The 23,161-nt window shown below is 36.1% G+C and overlaps 1 protein-coding gene across 11 annotated transcripts in view; it reads right to left on the reverse strand.

Annotated features, from left to right (window-relative positions):
* Nucleotides 1–23,161, reverse strand: part of PKP4 (plakophilin 4) — a 229,461-nt gene that overhangs the window by 52,987 nt on the left and 153,313 nt on the right. For 7 of the 11 annotated variants that reach the window (XM_064382736.1, XM_012454879.3, XM_012454883.3 and 4 more), the window contains exons 5-7: nucleotides 8,284–8,415; nucleotides 7,983–8,173; nucleotides 4,016–4,565 (exon numbers count right to left, since the gene is read on the reverse strand). In XM_064382736.1, the coding sequence (XP_064238806.1) occupies nucleotides 4,016–4,565; nucleotides 7,983–8,173; nucleotides 8,284–8,415 (873 nt within the window). Of the gene's footprint in view, nucleotides 1–4,015; nucleotides 4,566–7,982; nucleotides 8,174–8,283; nucleotides 8,416–10,686; nucleotides 10,776–23,161 lie in introns of those variants that run through there. The other 4 variants (XM_064382735.1, XM_012454880.3, XM_012454881.2 and 1 more) reach the window with 2 other exon arrangements.

Consider the following 23,161-nt stretch of genomic DNA (forward strand, 5'->3'; position numbering starts at 1 on the left):
CAATCTTATAACTGGGAACTTATCCAGCCAAACCTCATTTCAAAACCGAGAAAAGAAGAGTCCAAAAGGAAATGTGATTCGGCCCCATTGGAGAGCTACTTCCTTGCAGAGCTGAGAGGAAACCACAGGTCAGTGCTCTGTCATTATACACCCAACACTGGACACAGCTATCCCTCATGGAGCAATGGCATGTGATGTGAAAAAGTCTGAACTCCAGAGTCCTCCATGAACATCAGGTTAAAGAGGAAGGTAAGCCCACCAAGAAGGGGGCCATGGAAACCAACCCTAAAAATGATTGATTACTATTGCAAAATTCCCTTGTGAACATTTCAGCTTTTTAGTCACTAGCCAATTTCTCAATATTATTATTACTATTATTTGTTTTAGCACAGTCTAAACTCTATTCCCTTATGGAGCCCATGAGTATCTTAGACAAAAGTGCACAGTTTTTGTTAACAGCGACATGAAGCAGACAGGTGAATGTACCTAGTCCTTGATAATCTTATCAATACGAGGCACCCACTAGAGCCACAGACACTCTTGACTCAGTGCAAGACACTGAGGATTATTTACACTTGGACAGAGCCAAGCTGAGGACTGGATGCTTCTGATGTTTGTTGAGTCCCCGTGCTTCCACTACCACACTGGGATGTGAAATAAGACAAAGCATTCTGCATCATGATTACAATGTTATATTTGCATTCTATAAGTATCTGGCTAGATTCTTCACTGGAATCCATGCAGTCTGAAAGGTTTGTAAACACTGACTATGATTTCATGAGAAAGGTAACAAAATGAGCTCTTTGCCATTTAGAACTATAAAAAGTAACTAGCAGATATTCACTTGTTAAAGGATCATTAGTAAATTGAAATTACTATTATGTGATAGGCTATAATGGGAAATAAAAGACTTAGAACTGTACTGAGATGTAGCACTTTCCCTTCTGAATAACATAATAATGTCTACTACTATTTTTGTTTACCCATGTTTAAAAACATGTGGATATAGCCCTACAGATTAGCATTTAAAAAAATTACAGTAAACAGCCTCTGTAGATTAAGCAGAATATGTGTAGAAAGCTCACTGTAACTTACGATTATTGAAACTGGAATTCAAATAATTATGTTCTATAATTGTTATTGAAATAATTTTTTCAAAAGTATTTCCACAGATTAATTTTTAATAACATTACTTCTCCTTCCAAATAATGGAAAACACTGATATGCCACTGTATTATTTATCCAACCAATACTTTCTATTTGCAATTCTACAAACACATATTAGTTTAGCTACTATTATAGTGATTCCATGTGATTCAAAACCTTTATATTTATGGCATTAGAAATAAACATAAATTTATCTTTCAAAGATCAATTCTTTATCTCCTCAAAAGTTTTCTTGACATGCTATGATTATTCCGAAATGAGCATTTTAGGACATATATATTTTCCTGTAGTAGAAAGTAAGTTTGTGTCATCATTTAAACTATGATGACCAAATATCCAAGCCCCTGAATCTAGTACAAAACATTGCTTTAGGCTTATCAATTAGCAGGATATTAGTCCTTTGATATCAAGAACACTTTGCTTCTTGAGAACACAGCAGTATTTCTAGAAAAAAGTCACTTAGGGGCTAGGCCTAATAAATAGACATTATATATACTTGCCCCCCATCCAAAACAAAGTCTAATTTTACCTGCATTGTCAGAAAAACAGTCTGTTTAAACCAGAGGAAATGAGCCCTCTTAGGGTTAAACATGGAGACAATAATTTATGTGCTGGCTTCCCTCCTCTTGTCTCGTCTTTACTCTCTTAAGAGCAGAGATTTCTGCATAGCTGTTCTATACACACACGGGGAATATGGAAGTCCTCAGATTTTCTAAGGTTTCCTTGGGAGGTAGAATTTCATAAATAATTCCTACATCATTTTGCTGCATACGTTTCAGAGGCATTCCAGAAAACATCTATGCCAAGCACACTTCCTGGATGGGTGAATGAAAAAGAGGTAGTTTCTCCACTAAGAATTTATTTGAGCTCAAAAATCAAGTTCAATACAAATTCTCCAGGCAAAATTATTCAATCAGAAAAATCTCAAGAAGGCTTAAACTTTCCTAGAAGCCATAAAGAGATACTAATTTTACTATATAAAAATGTTAAACAGCTTTGTAAATTTAAAAATCCCCAAAATGAAATAAAAAGACAAGTGACAAAATGGAAAAAATACTTGAGAAGCATATTACGAGGTGCTATTGCTAGTAACAAAAAAAAAAAAGCTTTCACAAATTATAAAAATAGACAGACTTGAATTTATAGTTTAAAAAAATGAAATAAAGCAGTTGATAAACATAGGAAATCTCCAACCTCAGTCATAACTCAATAAAAGCCCTTTAAAACAATGAGTTACAGCTTTTTACCCATCAGACTGGCAAAGATGAAAAACTTGGAATATGCAGCGTTAGTGCAGTGTAGACAAGGTCTAGAGAAACAGGCGCTCAAATTACTGGCAGAGATATAAATCCGTGTGTAACTTTCTTAGAAGGTAATTCTAAGTAATATCTCTCAAAGTAAAAATAAACACGTATTCTGATGCAGCAATTCTACTGGATCCCAGTTACTCTAGTACTTATGTGAAATATGCAGGAAGAAGAATGTATACTACATCATCTCTAACAGCTAAACATAACAAACAACCTAAATGTCCATTAATAGGAAAATGACAAAGAAATTACGATATATCTATAAAAAATGAATCCCATGAATCTATTAAGAATGAGGTAGAGCTCTTGGACATAGTAAGTGAAAAGAACAAAGTATAGAAGATATGTATGATAGAATTCTCTCAGTAGAAAAGAAAACACACGGGCCGGGCGCGGTGGGTCAAGCCTGTAATCCCAGCACTTTGGGAGGCCGAGGCAGGTGGATCACGAGGTCAAGAGATCGAGACCATCCTGGTCAACATGGTGAAACCCCGTCTCTACTAAAAATACAAAAATTAGCTGAGCACGGTGGCGCGTGCCTGTAATCCCAGCTACTCAGGAGGCTGAGGCAGGAAAATTGCCTGAACCCAGGAGGCAGAGGTTGCGGTGAGCCGAGATCGCGCCATTGCACCCCAGCCTGGGTAACAAGAGCGGAACTCCGTCTCAAAAAAAAAAGAAAAACAATGTGTGTGCAGATTTGCATGGATTGTGTAAATCTGTAAATGCAAAGAATGTTCTGGAAGTCATATCAACTGTGATGGGAGTGGGTGAGGGGAAAAGAGGAGCTTGAGACTTTCATTTATTTCATATTTTCTTGCACAGTTTTAATTTTTACCATTTTGTATATGTTACTTTTAAAATATAATTTAAAACACTAAAGTTACATTGCATTTTATTTAAAAGAACCAAATCTTTCCATCATGTGGGAAATCCTCCACGAAAAACCCTGAAGTTGGAACAGCTGCATTAGGGACCCGGTCTTTCTGCTTTAATCGGAGTGGTGTGTAAAGGTAATTTATAATGACTTTGTGCCAAAATTTTCCATTAAAATGCCAAAATCAAGTAGGGGATAAAATTCATATTCTAGTCTACATTACCAAAGTATTTCTAAAGAAAACATTTAAACATTTAAACACATATTCTGATACCCCCTTTTAACGTAACTTTAGGGTATGTTTAGGGGTAGGCCTGGCTGGTAAAAAATATTCACTAAAAAAAAATTGGTCAACAGCTTAGAATTCCAACTAATACTTCTGAAATGCAAAAAAAGAAAAAAAAAGTACATTTTAAATCCTAATATTTTGAGGGAGAAAATATTACAAAACATTGCAAAAGGAGTCTATTGATAAAAATGAATGTAATTTCATGTACTAAGAATTACAGAGCCTGAAAGACAAGTTAACCTTAAGTTTATAGTGTAAATTCTGAGATTAAAAACATGAATGAGCCTTTTCCACTTTTTCATTCTCTGTTTCAGCTTTAGTTACATGGAAGATTTCCTCACTGGGTTTTATGTAATACTGTTACCTTGTACGTACCTGTCAGGCTGTCTGGCCTGGGTGGAACCATCCTCTCATAAATGTCATACTGCTGCTGTCCGAATTGCTCCATGTCATGAACAGTCCTTTGCAGTGAAGGTCCCAGATGCTGTGGTACGGCGGTCATCCCTGAGCGTTTGGGGGACGACGACCCCACCTGGCCTTGGGATGGGGAAGCTACTCGAGTCTGTGCATCCGTCAGGGTCAGTGGGGACCCCACTCTGGTGGTGGTTTGGTACTGAGGGGTTGGTCCGTTGGGATTGGAGGTCTGCCTGGAGGTGACTGACCCAATCCGCCGTATAGCTGTTGGGGAGGCGGGTCTCTGTGAGTACGGAGAGGCTGCCCGCGGAGCAGGTAATGTGGTGGAGGAATATGCACTGGGGTTCAGAGGTCGGGGGTCAGTCACTGACGGAGAGCCAAATCCACTACCCAGAGAAGTTCTCAGTGACCCCCTTGAAGGAGACACGCCTGTGCTGATAACATAAGAAGGAGACTGTGCTCTAGATGGAACTGAACTAACTCTTCTCATGGCCCGATTGGCTACTGATGGCTGATGAAAGGGGGGAAAAAAGAGAATGGGTTTATCCAGGGTTTTGTGTTCATTGCCATTACAAAATAAATACACATAGCTCACTACAGAATGTGAATCCACTATTTATTTTAGGTGTCTGAGTTTCTTTTCCTTTTTATGCTTTGAGTCAGACATTAACTTTTCCTCACGGTGCTTTGCTTGTTCTACATATTTTTTTTTGGTGGTTTAAACCAAATGCTAAAATCAACCAGTAAAAACAGATCTGAAGACATTTAATACTCCTTTTTTATCTTTACATTTTTCACTCTTGCCTATGTGTTTTTCACAGCACATAAAATGTTTTATTCTAAGTGCTACATGTAATTCATGAGCGTGAAGGGGCACTGGAACAATGTGCTTACTTCATTCCCTGTGATGCAAAGTTTGGCCAAGGCAATGCATTTATGTAAAAGAAGAATTTAAATATAATTTGAATATATCAGTCCAAATGTAGCTTAGTAGAATATTTATCATGGTTTTTCTTTATGGGTTGGTCCCATTAACAAAAGGAATATATTCTTTCAATGTAGAATAAACGAACATTTGGATCAAGCGTGGGTCTGGCGCTCTCCACTATGAATTTACTTCGGGGAATAGCTTGGCTACACAGGTGCTCTAAGCAAATTTGTTGATTCCTTTAGATCAAGCTTAGCTTCTCCTGACTTTAGCCATTTCTTTTTACCCCTTCTGATCTATGAGTTCTTAGCTTTAGTTGGATTTAAAGAGATGCAAAAAGAGGCACCCCAAAATCTATTCCAGCAGGAGGAGTGCTCAAAGCCTCTGTTGGATTCTTGGCCTAGCCAGCTGGAAAAGACCAGGATAGAAAATGAACATTTCTGCCATGGCTGATCCTACTACGAATCTGTTGATTCCTGCAATTACAGCAGGTGCTGGACACTGTTCTTGATGCTGTGAAGCAATAAAAAGGAATGGCTGGACTGGAGAAGGGGTCCAAATAGAACAGGCATGGAAAAAAGGAGAGTTGACTAAGAAATGAAAACAGACACAGGGCTTCAGGTTAGATGCCCAGGACCAGGCTGCTCTGTTACCTCCTCAGTGACTGCTAGAGTCTAGCTGTCATCAACCCACATCCACTTTTAGTTGGGGAGGTAAGGAAGGAAGCAGGGATCAGATAAGGGCTTTGTATACCCTTAGAGGTCATACGAGGGTGTGTGCTTTGCCTCCAGGTGTCACATGCAACTGGGCTGGCTGACACATTTGCTGTGAGATCTCACTGTGTGCTCAAGTTCAATAGTTTGGGGAAGGTAACAGCAGTGGAGAAGACATGGGGAGGAAAGAGGATGGTAAACCAACAAGGCAAAAAGATGGGGTTTAAAAATTAGTAGATAGCTAGAAAGTCAACATGCATGGTTGGGGCTGGGTGTGGTAGCTGACACCTATAATCCCAACACTTTGGGAGGCTGAGGAGGGAGGAATTGCTTGAGACCAAGAGGTCGACACCAGCCTGGGCAACATAGTGAGGCTCAGCCTCTAGAGAAAACACACAAGCAAAAAAATTAGCTGGGCGTGGTAGTATGTGCCCGTAGTCTTAGCTACTCCAGGAGGCTGAGTCAGGAAGATCGCTTGAGCCCAAGGATTGAGGCTATATTCAGCTGTGACTGTGCCATACTGCACTCCAGCCTGGGTAACAGAGTGAGACCTTGTCTCTACTAATTAAAAAAAAAAACAAAAAAACAGTGTGATTGGGTGGTAATAGTGCTAAAAAAATGCAAAGAAAATCCCATGACTTGCAACTACCAAAATGAAGTGATAGTTGATCCAGACAACTAGAAAATGTGTTGCCTAGACTACATGCAAATTAAGTCTCAGACACTCCACTGCAAACAATTCTTAGGCTCTAGTGACAAAATTAACTTACTTACTCGTAAGTTAAAGAAAAAAGCGTTTACATGATCACTATTAAGGGCTATAAAATTTATATAGATATAAGGTAACTGCTGTTGAAAAGTGTAATTCCAGACCTGGTGACATAGAAATTCACCTAAGCAGATGAACTCCTATAAGCATTTAGTCCAGCGCTTCTCAAACTTTTCCACCAAAGCATCCCTGACAGCAAAGGAGCAAATGTATAATGTGAGGACTGGGGGTACAGCCTGAAGTTGCTTGCCACATGCACAAGATTTCCTATTTTAGCTTGAAAAATTCATGTGCTATATTTGTGTTTAATACAAACATGTTTTAAATGACTTTGAAATTTCTCCTGAGTTGCTGAGCAAAAGTGTCAAAGTCGTATTATGTTTCTCTGTGGGCACTGGGAACTGTGACCCACTGCTGCACCTGGAGAGCTTCCTGTATTGCATTGGAAGAAGCAAGTGTCCACTTAACTTATTTGATCATCTTGCTACTTTTCAGCTCCAAAGCAAGCACTGGGTTTTGGGGTCCTGGCATAGTTATCCTCACTGGTCACCACCATGCAGAACTCCTATTGCCTCTCTGAATCCTGGCACATGTTGGTGGATGAGGTGAATACAGTGGTAATGAGAAAGGAGCTAAAGAGTTTTATAAATATACATGCAATATATGTTTTTTGCTTTCATGTTGAAAACCCTAACTTAACAGAATGGATATGTTTCTATACAATAACTTTCTTTAAGCAGGAATATCTACATTCTAGTGAGAGAAATGTACTGTTAGAGAACAATTCTAGAGATGACGGTAATAATCTTTGGTTAGAATGGGCAAATCCCATTTTATGCAGGTGTGGGAATAGCGCCCTACCCTCTAGAGCTTTTTATAGCATATTTTAGCCCTATTATTTTTAGGAATTCAACCCCTCAGGGACCAAAACATTTCATGCAACCCTCTTACATTCCCCTTAAACTCTTCTCCTCATGCCAAACTTGTTGTTTCCAGAAGAATTACTCTACTGTGTCATCAGAATTCATCAATGGGAGCTAACTCATAGAAACAAACATATTTAACATTGTATCTCAAGTAGAATAAATGAATTTGCTATTTTATTCATTCTATACAAACTGTACATATTGATTTTTAATAAGAAATACCTCTAACAGATATTCAACTAGAAGGGTATTTCTTTCTTTTTTTTTTGAGATGGAGTCTCACTCTGTTGCCCAGGCCAGAGTGCAATGGCACAATCTCAGCTCACTGCAACCTCCGCCTCCTGGGTTCAAGCAATTCTCCTCTCTCAGCCTCCCAAGTAGCTGGGATTACAGGCGCTCACCACCACGCCCAGCTATTTTTTGTATTTCTAGTAGAGACAGGGTTTCACCATGTTGGCCAGGCTGGTCTTGAATTTCTGACCTCAGGCGATCCCCCCAACTAGGCCTCCCAAAGTGCTGGGATCACAGGCGCTCACCACCACGCCCGGCCGGAGGGTATTTCTTTCCAGAGATCTTGATGTGTTTAGCTTACCTGAACCAGTGTTTGTCCTTCAGCTCTTGAATTCCTCACCACATGGTTGTTAGTTGATCCTATAAATGAATGCTGCTGTCTGTTGTCTGCCTTGCTCACGTTCTGGCTATTGTGGAAACTCCCTGCTTCCTGGTATCCACTGTCGGAGTAAGAATTCATTTGTGTTGAACTTCTTGAGTTACCCAATGATCCTGCAAGAATGAAACCAGGAAATATCTTTATTATACACACTTCTGACACTCACTTTCAATAATAAAATCTTTAAAAATAAATCCAATACTTAAAAGATAACACAACAGACCCTCACTTTCATGGAGAGATGTCTGTTCTGGTGAATACAGGGTTCCTTGTTCTGGCTCTGTCCTGATAAGATAGTTGTTGGGATGGACAGCGTCAGAAGCTCTAGATTTGCTTACACCAGTATTTGGCACATCTGTAAGAAGAAAAGTTTAAAATATTACATAAAAACTTGCTAAAAAAAGGTTCAGATATTTGTCAACAGCATCTTAGAATCTATATGCTATATTTTCACCTTACATAGCACATTTGACTTTTACCTATATGAATCTTCCATATACTTATACTTCATTAATATATTTTGCTGAATTTCATAAATGCTGTTTTTTGGGATAAGTCTCAATATTAAATCACAATCTGAAAACTGATCCTGTTCCCCTTGGAAAATTGACCTCTCAGATACCTTCTTCTCTCTTAATCAAGAGACTGAGAATAAAGACAAAGTATTTTAAAAAGGGTCCTCCATCTTCCAAATGATTAAAAATGAAAACTTATACAACGTTCACATTATTGAGCTTAGTGATGAAACCTGTGAAGGTAGAGTCACATTTTATGTTATAGTTCATGTCACCTACAGTCAAAGGAACTCTATACAAAGTTTTAGAATTGTAAACAATGAAAACTTTCTTGTTCATCTGCTTATTTTATTCTCAGTCTTTTTTAAAAGAACACAGGCAAGTCTAACCTCATCATTGTTTCTTCCAGCCAAACCCATCGCTTTCATTATCTCCTTTTATTTAAATGTACCATTTGCCATCTTGAACTTGGAAAAAAAACCCATTCAAACTTCTGTTTTTCTATGCTGTAAATTTAGGTGGTGTAGATCATGCTGCCTCTTCCCAATTCAATTCCATATGTCTTTCTTTCTCTAATATCTGCGAAATATATTTTCCAATTTTCTGATAGACTTCAATACAAGCCATTCCTTCCTCACATTTAATCCTGATATTACTAACAAACTTTTTTTTTTTCAGAAATGCTGCTTCACTCTCACTTCAAAGATTCTAATTAAGTTCTTATCACATTCTGAGTTAAACATACAATCCTAAGGATTTAAATGTCTATCTCCTTCCTCCCTCCCTGTCTCCCTCTGGGCCCTATTACATGCCAGGCCCTAGGAATGCAGTTATGAAAGAAGACATGGGGTGTGTGTGTGTGTGTCTGTGTGTCTGGGGGAATGGAGCTTAGGAAAATTTTCCTAAATAGAAGTAACATCTAAGCAGCATCCATTTACACAGGAGGCCAGCTTTTCCTTTCTGTACAGTACTTATAATCATATCTCCCCACTACAATATAAGCTCCATGAGGGCAATAAGACTTTTATCTGGTTTGTTTATTGTTACATCCTCAGTGTCTAGGATGGTGCAGAGCACTCAGTAGGTGCTCAGTAAATATTTGTTGAACAAACAAATTCCCAGTAACAACAGCAGCTTCCCTTTATGTTGCCACTGTGGCTTTATCTTACTGTGTTCAATAAAGTTTGGCTATGTAAAGCAAAGTAAAATTTTTAGGGACTGCTGATTAAGCTGCTTTAGAAGGTGAATACAAGGTTTAGGGAGAAGTGGGGAATCCCACTGTATTCTAAACCTTTAACTTGATGTCAGATTCAATCCAAGGTTTTGTTTCCTAGCCTCTGGAAAGACTAGCTGACATTCTTAGATAGGTTTTTAACGACGTGTCTCCTGCTATATTATTTGACAGAATGCTTTTATGTGGTAGAGTTCTGTGACAGTTCTGATTGCTTAAGTTTAGAATTTCAACAAAGATTAAAGATTGTATATGGTTTCTCTGGTACACGTTGAAACATGAGCTGAGTCACTGTCAGGCTAATACCAGAAAGTGATCTGCTTCACTTGTACATCTTCTATTGTAAGTTTCCAGAGTTCCAGACATTCTTATACAGTAATTCTTGAAGGAGTTTTGCTGAGGACTAAGTAAAATGCTAAGGAATTGGAATAGCTGGGAATAGCTGCGCAGGTACTGGCCTGAAATCAGAGCTATGCAGTAGTCAACCTTTGTTTCATCAGGAATGGAACCCTGGGAAAGGAAACATGAACTAGCAACAAACTACAGATAAAAAGTACCACTGTGGAAGCCTCAAGGCTTCACATACATGGAAAAATGTACCATCTTGAAAAGAAAAAGATGCTCAGATAGTTCTCAGCTTTAGTTTAATACAAGGTAAAATCTGGGCTACCAATATATTAAAGCTTTTGACTTAGGAATACTAGGCGGCATGTAGTGTCAGGGTCTCAACATTTTTCACCATGGAAACCAAAACCATTAGAATTTTATGTAAGATGCCCACCATCTACTTTTTAAAAAAAGCTATTCAGAGCTTAAAAAACAAACAAACAACAACAACAAACAAACAAACAAAAAAAAACAGGAAAAGGGAAACATATACCCTAAAAAACTGTAGTTCAGCAATTCTGTCTTTTCACTCAATGGAACATATTCTCAGAGACCATGTAACAATCTTGCTCATTTAAACTCTTCTTTATGAACAGCTATTTAAAATAAATAACCTTAGACAGAGAAAGCACAAATCATGAGATACGTGATTCCATACTGTTTGCCCTAATAAAACTTCATGAAATTAATATCTCAAACAATACAAAATAATTACAAAATTAATAGAAGAAGCATATACCTTTTAAATATTATGACCTGACTCTGTTTCATATATTTTTTATTGCAATCCCCCAGAAAACAGAATATAGAAAAGGACACTGAGATGCTAACTAGAACACTAAAATACCAAATTCTTATGTACCCAGAATCCAATTTCAAAATCTAAGTAACTGGGTTTAAAGGACAGAGCTTAGGTTTTGTGACCTATATTTAAATAAATATAAAACTAAGTTAATAAAAGATATATTTAAAATGAACTATAAAGCAATCAACTTCTATATTATAAATAAGGTCTTCAGTTATTTTTCTCTTTTTTTTTTAAGACATAGTCTCACTCTGTCACCCAGGCTGGAGTGCAGTGGCATGATCTTGGCTCACTGCAACATCCAACTCCCGGGCTCAAGTGATCTTGTGCCTCAGACTCCTGAGTAATTGGGATTACAGGTGTGTTCCACCACACCCACCTAATTTCTGTATTTTTTGTAGAAACGGGGTTTCACCATGTTGGCCAGGCTGGTCTTGAACTCCTGACCTCAAGTGATCCACCCACCCTGACCTCCCAAAGTGCTGGGATTACAGGAACCACTATGCTTGGCTGTTCAGTTATTTTTCTGTTTCCTTAGTAGAGCCCGATGATAATAAATAGCTGCAGAGATCAAAATATCCTGAAATACTTTGATTTATGAAAAGAAATTTAAATGGTTTTCAAAATAGTTTTACTACTATGTCGTTTCTTTGAAAATTTGTAATCCACAAATTATCTATATACATGTATAAACCTATGTATGCACAGCCATCATATCTCAGGCAAACTGAAGATACATCTTCTAAATTTACTGGATAAAGTATTCCTCATTGTAGTATGGTAAGGTTCAAACCAATTATGTATTATTTAAACAATCCTACTTTAAAATGAATGAATTTTAAAAACCTCTGCTATATGGAATGAAAAATGCTAGGCAAATTCACTAGAGAAAACACAGAGGCATATAGTGTGCAGTTAACCATTTCATGATGAATGCTGTATCCTACAATTAAATAGTTGGTCTATTACAGTTTAGCATAATCAGAATAAGAAATCAAGAGACATTTTTACAAGTAAAAATGGCAAACAGCATGCAAAAGTTACTTCTGTAATCTGTATACTGAAGAACATGTGTTACTTAAAAAAAAAAAAAAAATCACAAACATGTTTTCTGGGACACCAGAAATACACTATGGGGAACTTTCAAACATCAAATTAGCATCTTCGAAGAAAATGTATGTCTAAAAATATAAAAATTGAACAAGCTTCAAGGTAGAATGAAGTCTCCATCTGTGCCTAAGACTACAAAATTATTGGATCATGGAACTTTTTGTCTATGGCATTTCCTTTTAGTGCTCTAATACTTAAAAAAATGTAATTAGAAAAAGTGTTAGGTTGCATGTATGAAAAATACTAGTGGGTAAGGGACAATAACACTGTAGTGCTATGAAAATCTGGTATATTATCTACCTCATTAAGCTCATGGTAAAAGATGTAATACAAAGTGAGTTATTTTATCTTTTTTATAATGTGCATTCCCAAATATACAGAGTGGACATGAAGATATGCTTAGTAAAAGAGTCTAAGGCTTCTCTAATGAACCTCAAGTTATTAAAATGGTTCTGCTTTGTTAATCTATGTCTTGCTGTATGAAACGAGGAAGGTCTGTACTGTGTGTAAAATCACCATGGAAACAGGAACTGAGAGATCAGTAATGAGATTTTTAGTATAGACAATCCTGTGACTAAGTCTTTCACAGTCCAGAACACTGGAACCTCATGATGGAACGGTTCTCCTTGTTTGTGTGTTTTGAGTTGCTCTGGTGTTTAGGGGTTTGTCCTTACATAAAAGATAGTGTAGTGTGAGTTCTGCTAGGACTCTTGGGAGGGCAACAGCATATGATGTTAAGGCAGATGATACTCTCCTTGATGGTTTCTTCCAACTCTCTGGCTTGTGAGCTGAGGTTAGGCTGTCATACTCAGAGAGGCAACATTTTATGGAAAAAAAATGAGTAGAAAATGTTGTGCTACAAGGACACCACTTCCTGTTTGGCCATGGGGCTCTCCTTTTCTCTAGGATCACAGGCTCAAGAGGGTGTCCAGTTTCCACAGAGGTGCATAAATTGTCCAGTGCCTCCTATGACAAAAAAGTAAAGCCAAATTCTGGAAGAGGACATGGTAGGTAGCACCAAAAAGATTTCTCCTCTTTAGTACCTTCTGTGACATACAAAATTTATTTCTATAGCAGGTTTGCTTATCATCAAAGGGAATGAGGTCGCAGGGAAACCATGTTGCAGAGTAAAAAACAATGTTTCAGGATGATGGAAACATGAAGCACCAATAGTATTCCATCCTCCACAGGAGAAAATACAACTTGACAGATATTTTAAGAATACTACAGATACTTGGAGTTTGTTGATTCAAATATAAGCTACTATATACATAGGATATCATTTATAAGTTGGATTTTAATGGAAGTAAAGATATAAGGAAAGGCAGAAAGACCATGTTTCTTGAAACTATTTCTGGTCCAGTTCTTGAATGTTTCTGGATTCTTGGGTCTTGTGCATATTTATATTATCCTTTCAATATTAATAAGGCAGTGGCTCTAAAAATTTTTCCAACCTAAAAAATGTTGTATAAAAGTCCTTGGAAAATAGAAACCATTAACGAAGTAACTTCTACTTCACTTTCAACTCTGCTATAAGCATCAACTAGTTTGCCTTGAAATTCACTGTAAAGCTTGACTACCTGGATCCAAATTTGTAGTTAAGACTAATTCTGTGAATGCATAAACTGGCAACAGAGTGCTTTATGTGATTTCCACAATGACTAAATGAAAAGAGATCTCCTGGTCATATATAAATACTGTCCAAGAATACAAAACCATTAAAAATAAATTTTACAAAAAATAAACTGAAGAGAAATTTACAGAGTCATATCAAAATGAGTGCTAAGTATTTTTAGACTCGATACTTTTACAGATGTCACACCTACCACAAAAATTTATACTTTATACCAATAAAAGGAAAACTATAAGAAACAAGGAATTAAGAATTATAAATACAAAATGAAATGGACAAGACATAAATTGCCAATACTGAGTTTAACAGGCTTCATCAATGGCTAAGGGGTTCTCGCTTCCTATCTAGGAAAGCTAAAAAAGGATTAAGTAAGGGATTTGTTGTAATGTAAAAAGCAAGCTTATGGAAAATATAATTAAGTGCTCAAAAATCACCCTAAAATATTTTTCAAAGACACATTTTATTCTCTTTGGGAAAAAAATGTTACCAAATATAGAAATGGGACTATTTGTCAGTGGGAGATATAAAATGGATTCCTTTTGTTAAAAAGCAAAAAGCCTTCTTAAAAAATATCCACATAAACCTATACAGGATGATATTCACTATCAAAAAGAAAGAAATGCTTCTTTTGAAATATGATCTATATTTTTCCACTAGTTATCTTTTTTTGGGTAAAATATATCAAGATAAAGCCACATGCAGTCTAACTTTGTCCTAAGAATGAAATGTGATTATAGATGGTGGCTTTCCAATGTTTCCCAAAGCAACAGTTGCAAACTGAGGAAGGAAGGCTCCGTGTTTTGAGGAGGTAATAATAGAAAAAGAAGGGTTTTCAGACTTGACAATTTCTATTTTATTTTAGATAGTTAATAGCATGTTTCTTCACATTTCACTAAAAGCACGAGAAATTTTAAATATTTGGCATATTTATATGAACATAAAATATTAAAGACTAAAACCGGATACTTGATTTTCATATAATGTGCCTTTGGGGATCTGTTCATACATCATGCATAAGTGGCTTTGGAATATTCAGATACATGCTTGCTAAAGCAAAATCTAATATTTTTATTTGGTGGTGGCCCATGACAAACACAGTGAGACATCTATGGTTGTAAATTTGAGAGGCTGATCTCCAGTATAATATAGGTAATTTTGCTCATAAAAATTCATTTAACAAAATCCCAAATACGTGGAAACTACAAATTAAATAATATCCACTGGCTAGGAAACTCATGCATCCATTTTGGTTGGTTTCTTCACACAATTTATGTCAGAATATGGTCAACATTTTGCTGGCTTTACCATGTCACTCCAGCACATCATTTTTACCCTGATATTTCAAAACCTTTGTTTAAAGCATTGTATTTAATTTTTTTTATAACTAAAGTTTTAAACATATATAGAAGTAGAAAGAACAGTATAATAAGCTATTCCAAGTTTAATAGTTATCAACATTGTGCATGCCTTTTCTCCATTATCTTTTTCCTTTCTTTGTTATAGAATTTTAAAACAAATCTCTCACATCGGATCATTTCAACTCTAAATACTTCAGTTTGTATCTCTATAAAGTACGGACTTCACAAAACCATAATTATTCTATAATGTCATATAGTGAGTTCAAATTCAAATTTTTCAGATGTCTCAGAAATGTTTTTCTTCAATTTATTTGTACTAGTCAGGCTGAAATAAGGTTCACTGATTGCATTTGAGTACAATTGTTAAAGTCCTTCAATCTAGAAAGGGGCACCCATTCCTTCATTTTCATGTTTTTGACACACAGAGGAAACTGCAGCAATACACTTTAAAGTTGCTCCACATTCTGAACTTGTCTGATGGTTTTCTCATGTCATTTACTTATTCCTCTAAATTCACTATTTCTTTAAGCAGAAGGTTATAGCTAAAAGCTTTCAGGTCAAGCCTTTGTGGGTAGCATACTTTATGAATGGTGCCATGTACTTCACACCTATCATATCATAACTTTCAGGGTTGCTAAGACCTATCGGCCAGTGCAGGTAGTGGCAGTCTAATCCTTCTATTGTCAACTACCTTTCTCCTAATGCAATGGTTCTCAACCTTCATTGCACAATGCAATCACCTGGGTTGAAAATTGGGTGGAATTTTAACACTACTGCTGTCCAAGTCCCACACTCAGAAACTCCAATTCAATCAGTCTAAGCTGCAGTCTGAATACTAGAATTTTAAAAAACTCCCAGGGTAATTCTAATGTGCAGCTAGGGTTGGAAACTTAAGAGGTTTTGGCATCCACTGACAATCTTTGCTTGAATTATTTCATTAGGGCTTGCAAACTAGTGATTTTTCTGATTTTCTTATTCTTTCTACGTGTATCAGCAGGAATTCCTTTGGAATATTTTACATAATACCTAGGATTATTTACTTATCCTGAAATATGAACAAGACAGGCAGGATACATTTTTAATTCTTCTCTTTAATGACTAGCACTTAGAATAAAGAAGTGGTTCTCAAACTGTGCACATTGGAGTAACCTGGGGACTAAAGCCCGCTGATGCCTTTTCCCACCTCAGACTTTCAAACTGAATTGTGTGGGGGTGATGCCTAGGTGTCAAGATTTTAGTAGCTCCACAGGTGGGCTCTAAAGTGCAGCAGCGTGTAGGAACCTCTGGAATGAGATGTTGGCACCCGCAATTACGTCCAATGGTGGATTTTTTCAAAGGTTGTTTTTTCTTGATTTGGTAGTGGTCGTTGCATTTTTCGTGATGGAAAAATATATCTGATCATTTTGAGCAAGCTATGAAGACAGAAGAAAGCAAAAATGACAGGAAACAGTAAGACACTTTTACTAAATTCCAAGGTCAGCATGATCTCCAATCTCCATGAGAATGAGTTAATTAACAGGATGGTCAGCGATATGCTCAAGTTTCCATGGAGTGTTATGATTTAATGAATAGTTAATAATGATACTTAAAAATTATCTTACTTTGTTCAATCTGTTCCTAAGTTTTATGATATAGAGAAATGTGAAACAAATGCTCTTGTTAAAAACTAGTAACTTTAAAAAATTTTAAATATCATGAAGATTGGCATTCCTGTACTCTGCTAACATAGTAAATGTAGATAGGAATACCAGGTGCTATCAGTAGGAGAATAAATTGTTAAGCTTTTTGCTGGGCAAATTGGAAATATTTACCAGAATTAATATGTATACACCCTTGTCCCGGCAGTTTCATTTACAAAAATCTTATAAAAGACACTCATACATGTGCAGAAAGAATCTTCGCTATTGTCTGTCAAAGTAGAAAACTGGAAAAAAAAATGTTCACTGATAAGAAACTGGTTATATAAACTTTCCAAACAATGGATACTATTTAGCCATTAAAAAGAAATAGGGCTTTATATACTGACATAGAAACACATCCATTATTTTGTAATGTTAGAGGAAAAACTACAAAGTCAAAAAAACGTAGAGTTTGTGTTAAGCTAAAACAAATGTGTGTAGATACTTAGACATACATATAAACATAGTTAACAGTCTAGGGTGTTTTATTATTCCAGATTTTTTCCTATATGTTGTGTGTGAGTGTGTGTGTGTGTGTGCGTGCGTGTACTTGTGGTGGTCATGGTATGGGAACATGTCGTAATGAAGGAAATTTCTACCTTTTGCTCAGATTCTTCTAGTCTTTTTTTAAAAGAAGCATATTTTCATCATAAAACAGTAAGTTAAGAAAAGCTTTTATAGTGGCAGTCAGGGAGCTATAGCACTGCAGTTGGTAAGAAGGCAGTCATAACTGTAGTTAAAATGGGCCTGCAAAAAATAAGGGAGAGAAACCTGTACCCTACAGATGATTTTAAAAGAAATTCTTATCATCCTGATATTTAGAAGATAAGAAGAAATGTATGTAAAGTTTTGTCATTTGTAAAGTTTATAGCTATAATAAATGATGGCATAATGATGGCATCCTTTATATATGATTGCTGATCTAATATTCTGCTTATGAACATGTACAATATAACACTCCCTTCCTACTGTATCTCCTTATAAATTCAGTACATTTTTACTGAAGCACAGTGTTCCCATTTAAGTCCACTTCTTATCTCATGATATGCTGATGAATTTTTATGTTGTAAATTACTTGCACCAGATGGAGGAAAAAAGAAAAGATAAATTGACTTAGGGCTACCTTCTCATTTGTCATTTATCTTCAGTATTGATAGGTTTTTTTTTTTTTAAGGCTCACATCAGTGGAAGAAACTTGTATCCATACATTTTAGAAACAAAATTTAAATACACAAACAAAATGCACAGCCTAGCTCCTACAGTCCTAAATGTAGTAGTAAACATTAACTAATGTCAGTATTCCACATAGTAATGATTTAAATGAACAGTATGTTAAAATCATACCACTTCAATACATATTACACAATAAATGAATCCAGCACTGTGAAGTTATATAATCTGTTTTAAACTTTCTATTTTATCATGGTCTTTTTTTCTTCCCTTCCATATTTAATGTCAAACATCAAAACTCCTAAATGCATAGAATTGTTACTATTTTATCTCCTAGTCATCTGAATCTATTAAACCCTTAGTGCCTTTCGAGTCAACCAGAAAATTCCCTTCACTCACTGTTTTGGTAGAGATTGCAATCTGTTTTGGCCTCTAATTTCTTACCCATGAGTAACAATTCTCTATCACTTACACAACATCCTCAATTTCTTGAACACTTTCTTTTTCTAGGAACACAGCAGTGTTAGAAAGAATGAGTTTAACTGGCTGGCTGGTGGGGACAGAGCAGCACATTCCAGCTCTGTAAGATGGGCTGCTCCTGGTCTAATGTGCTGCGAAGAGCTGGGGCGGAAGGAGGCTGGATTCTGAGGCTGATTCTCCTCCTCTGCATTTTACACAGATCTACTCAAGTTGGCAACCACCTAAATGCTAGTAATTTTTTTTCCCTCTCAAACAGAAAAATTGTGATATTGTAACTTGCAGCAAAATTCACTTCACGGAATGTGACCCGGGACCTAAGAAACAACCAATGATTGCTTTGACAAAAAAAAATTCAATCCATGGCTTCAACCTACAGATTCTTTCTGGTGGGTAGCATATACTGTGTGTAGCTATTTTTATTACTGAGTTGGTGATTTTCTTAAAAAAGAGGTACATTCAAAGGATTTAAAGGAAAAGATTCTGTATAGTATTTTCCCTCATCAAGAATTATATGTGCATTCTCACTTTCATCATGGTTTACTTATTATTCTAGTATAGATTTTCTGTGATTTTGATGTTTACTTTTTATTGCATTATATATGTTCTCACAAGTTACCTGAAATTTTGATGGCACGCTGATATTGTATAATTAGAGATGTGAAGACGTGAACATTGGAAAAACTGACACACTAATATGACAGAAACAGAAGGGAGAGCACAAACGTAACATTCTTTCGGAACTATTTCAGCAGAATACACAAGGTTATATGACACGCAGGAAAAGAGAACGCTAAAACATAAATAAACTGCTCCTCAGAAAAACACACAAAAGATGTGCACTTATATTTTTAGAATGCAAATATGTAACACTGGTAAGCTAGAGGATACAGAATAATGAAGAGAAAGGGCAAAAGTCAAGATAATAATAAAGCGCAAATGCTCCAAAACAACATTATTACTTCTAGGGAGGAAGTTTTAAAGACCTGAGAAAATAAAAATGTTTGGCAGAATGGGCAGTTCTTCCTCATTATTTGCGAAGTATCTCCCTCAGCTCCCATACTTCAGAAACTCTGGCTTTTTGTTTTCAAATCTCTTACCTGAGGCCCCCCCACGCCCCCCAATACACACATAAACAAGCAAGCTAGAGTCTCCTGAAGGTAATGAAATGAAAATCTTTTTTGCCTAGGGCATCCTAAGTTCTTCCTTAGAAATGATGCTGAGCAGGTTAGCTATTTAAAAATCATATTCAGCAGCTGGTTCCAGCTTACCCCATTTCAACAGAATGTAACTTCCTGAAAACACAGTAGGCAGGGGTCGCTCCTAAGTAGGGATCAAAACATTGTGTCTCTAACAATCTGCCTATTGCTGAAAGGCTTTTAAAGAGCTAAGCTTTTCAAGTCAAATTTGTAAAACTTAAGAGAAAAGGTAGAGAAAGTATCTGCAAGTAAACATGCAAAATATAAAGATAAATGAGGACCTTCAATCCTAAATCCTTTTGTGAAATTTTGTATAGGAAACCAAAAAAGGAGTAAAGATGCTGCTTTTGTCAAGACCCAGCCAAAGACTACGTAGACTGAAGGTCTTTTAAATATTTTTCACATTTAAGCCACTCCTTGTTTATGTCCTGAGTAAGGACTGCCTAATTCTAAAACTGAGATGATTTTCATAACTATGTTCACTATCTTTGCAGGCAAAGCAGCAAAGAAAAAAACAACTGTCAAAATTTATAGAAAAAGCCGCAGCAAAACTGCTGTTTTATCTCAATTATTAATATACACTCAAACTTATAAAGAGCATCTATGTTTACCAGAAAAGGAAATACAGGCCTGGTGTGGTGGGTCACGCCTGTAATCCCAGTATTTTGGGAGGCTGAGATGGGCAGATCACCTGAGGTCAGAAATTCAAGACCAGCCTGGCCAACATGGTAAAGCCCTATCTCTAATTTAAAAAAATACAAAAATTAGCCTGGCGTGGTAGTACACAACTGTAATCCCAGCTACTCAGGAGGCTGATACAGGATAATTTCTTGAACCCAGGAGGTGGAGGTTGCAGTAAGCCAAGATGGCATCACTGCACTCCAGCCTGGGCAATAGAGCAAGACTCCATCTCAAAAAAAAGGAACTATGAAGAAAATAAGATTTTACTGTTTTATTTATAAATTTTCAATTTTCTACCCTTCTAACTATAGCTTATTGCCATAGTTACAATTTAAATGTCATAAATATGGCTGAAAGTGGGTAAACTTAAGAAAAACCACATTATACAGTTAAAATATTAGAAAGTAAATACCAGTTGTGATTGCTATGTTTAGAAGTTAATATCCTTCCTCCTTCCCCTCAAAGGAAAAAAACGTAAGTAAAAGTAACTATTAGGCTTGAATATGAGTTCTGGGCAAGAGTGTGCTCTGAGAAAAATAAGGAACTATGCAGTTATTAAGCATGAATTATGGATACACATGTGGCGGGGACAGATTAGTTGTTGGATTTGTATCTGCCTAACACTAAAGTACTTGAAGAGCTATTTAGACAACCTTTCATTATTATGTATTCAATTTAAATCATTTAATACATTTGCCTGTGTATTATATTTTTTTATATTTAACAGCTGATTGCACAGCCTACTAGATGAAGAGTAAAAAAAAAAATTGAAAATTTTAATTTAAAGGAAAATACTAAGCACAAAATAGCATATATAATTTTCTCTTAATTTTTTAATTTTTAATTTTTGTGGGTACAGGGAAGGTATGTTTATGGGGTATATTAAATGTTTTGATACAGGCATGTGATGCATAATAATTACATCATGGAGAATAGTGTATCTGTCCCCTCAAACATTTATTCTTTGCATTACAAAGAATCCAATCATACTCTTTTAGTTATTTAAAAATGTACAATTAAATTATTGACTAGACTCATCCTGTTGTGCTATCAAATAGTAGTTTCTGGGTTTTTTTTTTGTACTCTATATTTATTACTTGGCTGTGATAAAAACCCTGAAGATTGCAGTCAAATGACTTAAGCAATGCAGGAGGGGGTAGAAAGAATACCAAGGCCCTAGGTATTTCATGCACTATAATGTGTCTTCATAATCTCAACTCATTCGCTGTATACTGCAAGTCAACACATGATTATATGCAGTGTCTACTTGGCTTTTGGTAATTAAAAGTCTACAACTGTCCTCTCCAGCTCAGTTTAGCCAGTGTACCGACTGGTGAGGGTTAGGAGGAAAATTGTATGGGGAAGTCAGGGTGTTTCTCTGGCTCTATTTTAAACAACATTTCTGGCAGGGGTGACATCTCCTTCCTGGTTCGACCTAATGCTGCAAATCTCCCTGTCCGAACCCCCTACAACTGCTTCAGCTCTAGGACTCTGAAAAAACCACCTACCTCCCCCTTTGCCTCTGCAGTCCTACAGATGATAGCAGCTTCCTGGCATCATTATCTCTTGGGGGCTTCATTATCCTGTTTAATCACCCAAATCTTCCAACCCACACTTATGTAACTATATATTTTCTTTATCAAATTCTGTATATTGAACTACCTGGCATGGCTTCTGTTTTCCCAACTGAACCCTGGCTAATATATACACCTGTTGTCCTTGAGTTACAAAGAACTCTTATCTATCAAGCACTAATTCTCCAATAGAAAAAAAAGGGCAATCTATATTGTACTTCTATATTCTCTAGATAATTAGAAATACAAATGATGACACTAATGTGGCAATATGAGAAGATCAATTCCATACACCTGGAGGGAGGGAAAATTAATACAATCTTTCAGGAAAGCAACTTGGTTACATATAGCAAAAGCATTAAAATATTCACATATTTTAAATAATTTTCTTCTGAAATTTCTAGCCTAAGGCAAATCAAAGGTGTCGACACAATTTTATATACAGGGATGGTTACCACACTGTTATTTAAAGTAGTAAAAAATAAGAAAAAACCGGAATGTCCAATAATAGATATGGGTAAATATGGTATATACTTCGGATTTTCCCTTTTAGAATTTTAATCCCCCAACTGTTGGTGAATATAGTTAGACATCTCCACTATAGTTCACCTTCATTAAACCTGAAGTTCTTAAGATGGCAAGGATGTTTGCTTTAAACATTGACAAAGGGTCTCAAGAAACATTTCAGAAATAAATTATGCAGTCTTAAAGATGAACTTAAAAATTTTATATAAAATGGAAAATGCTTATGATACAGTAATACATGAAAAAATGGGCAAATATAACTGCATATATGTATGTTCCCCATTTCACTCAAAAGGTAAAAAAAACTACATGTAACACACAAATGTACAGAAAGACTAAGTGATGAGGTTAATTACAAGTAGTTTTATCCACTTTTTGTACTTTTTAATATATTCCAAGTATCTTTTGAGGAGTATATATTGCATTTAGAATCAGGAAAAGAATTACGTTTACAAAGTAAAAAAGTCGATATGAAGGTAGTTGGTAAGGTTAAAATACAACAAGCTCTATACTATTCACCACTGCTTGAAGAAATATAACTAAAAATTCACCTCCTCTCCCCTCAAAAAAGTATTAGCTGTCAGGGAAATTTAATTCAAAACCACAACGAGATACTACTTCACACCCACTAGGATGGCTATAATCAAAAAGATAGTAACAAGTATTTGAGAAACCAGAATCATTAATTTTAACTGGTAGAAATGTTAAATGGTGCAGCCACTCTGGAAAATAATCTAGTAGTTGCCTAACAGGTTAA

This window comes from Aotus nancymaae, unplaced genomic scaffold, assembly GCF_030222135.1.
Source record: "Aotus nancymaae isolate 86718 unplaced genomic scaffold, 86718_ANA_hifiasm-v0.15.2.pri h1tg000029l, whole genome shotgun sequence".
Taxonomy (NCBI): domain Eukaryota; kingdom Metazoa; phylum Chordata; class Mammalia; order Primates; family Aotidae; genus Aotus; species Aotus nancymaae.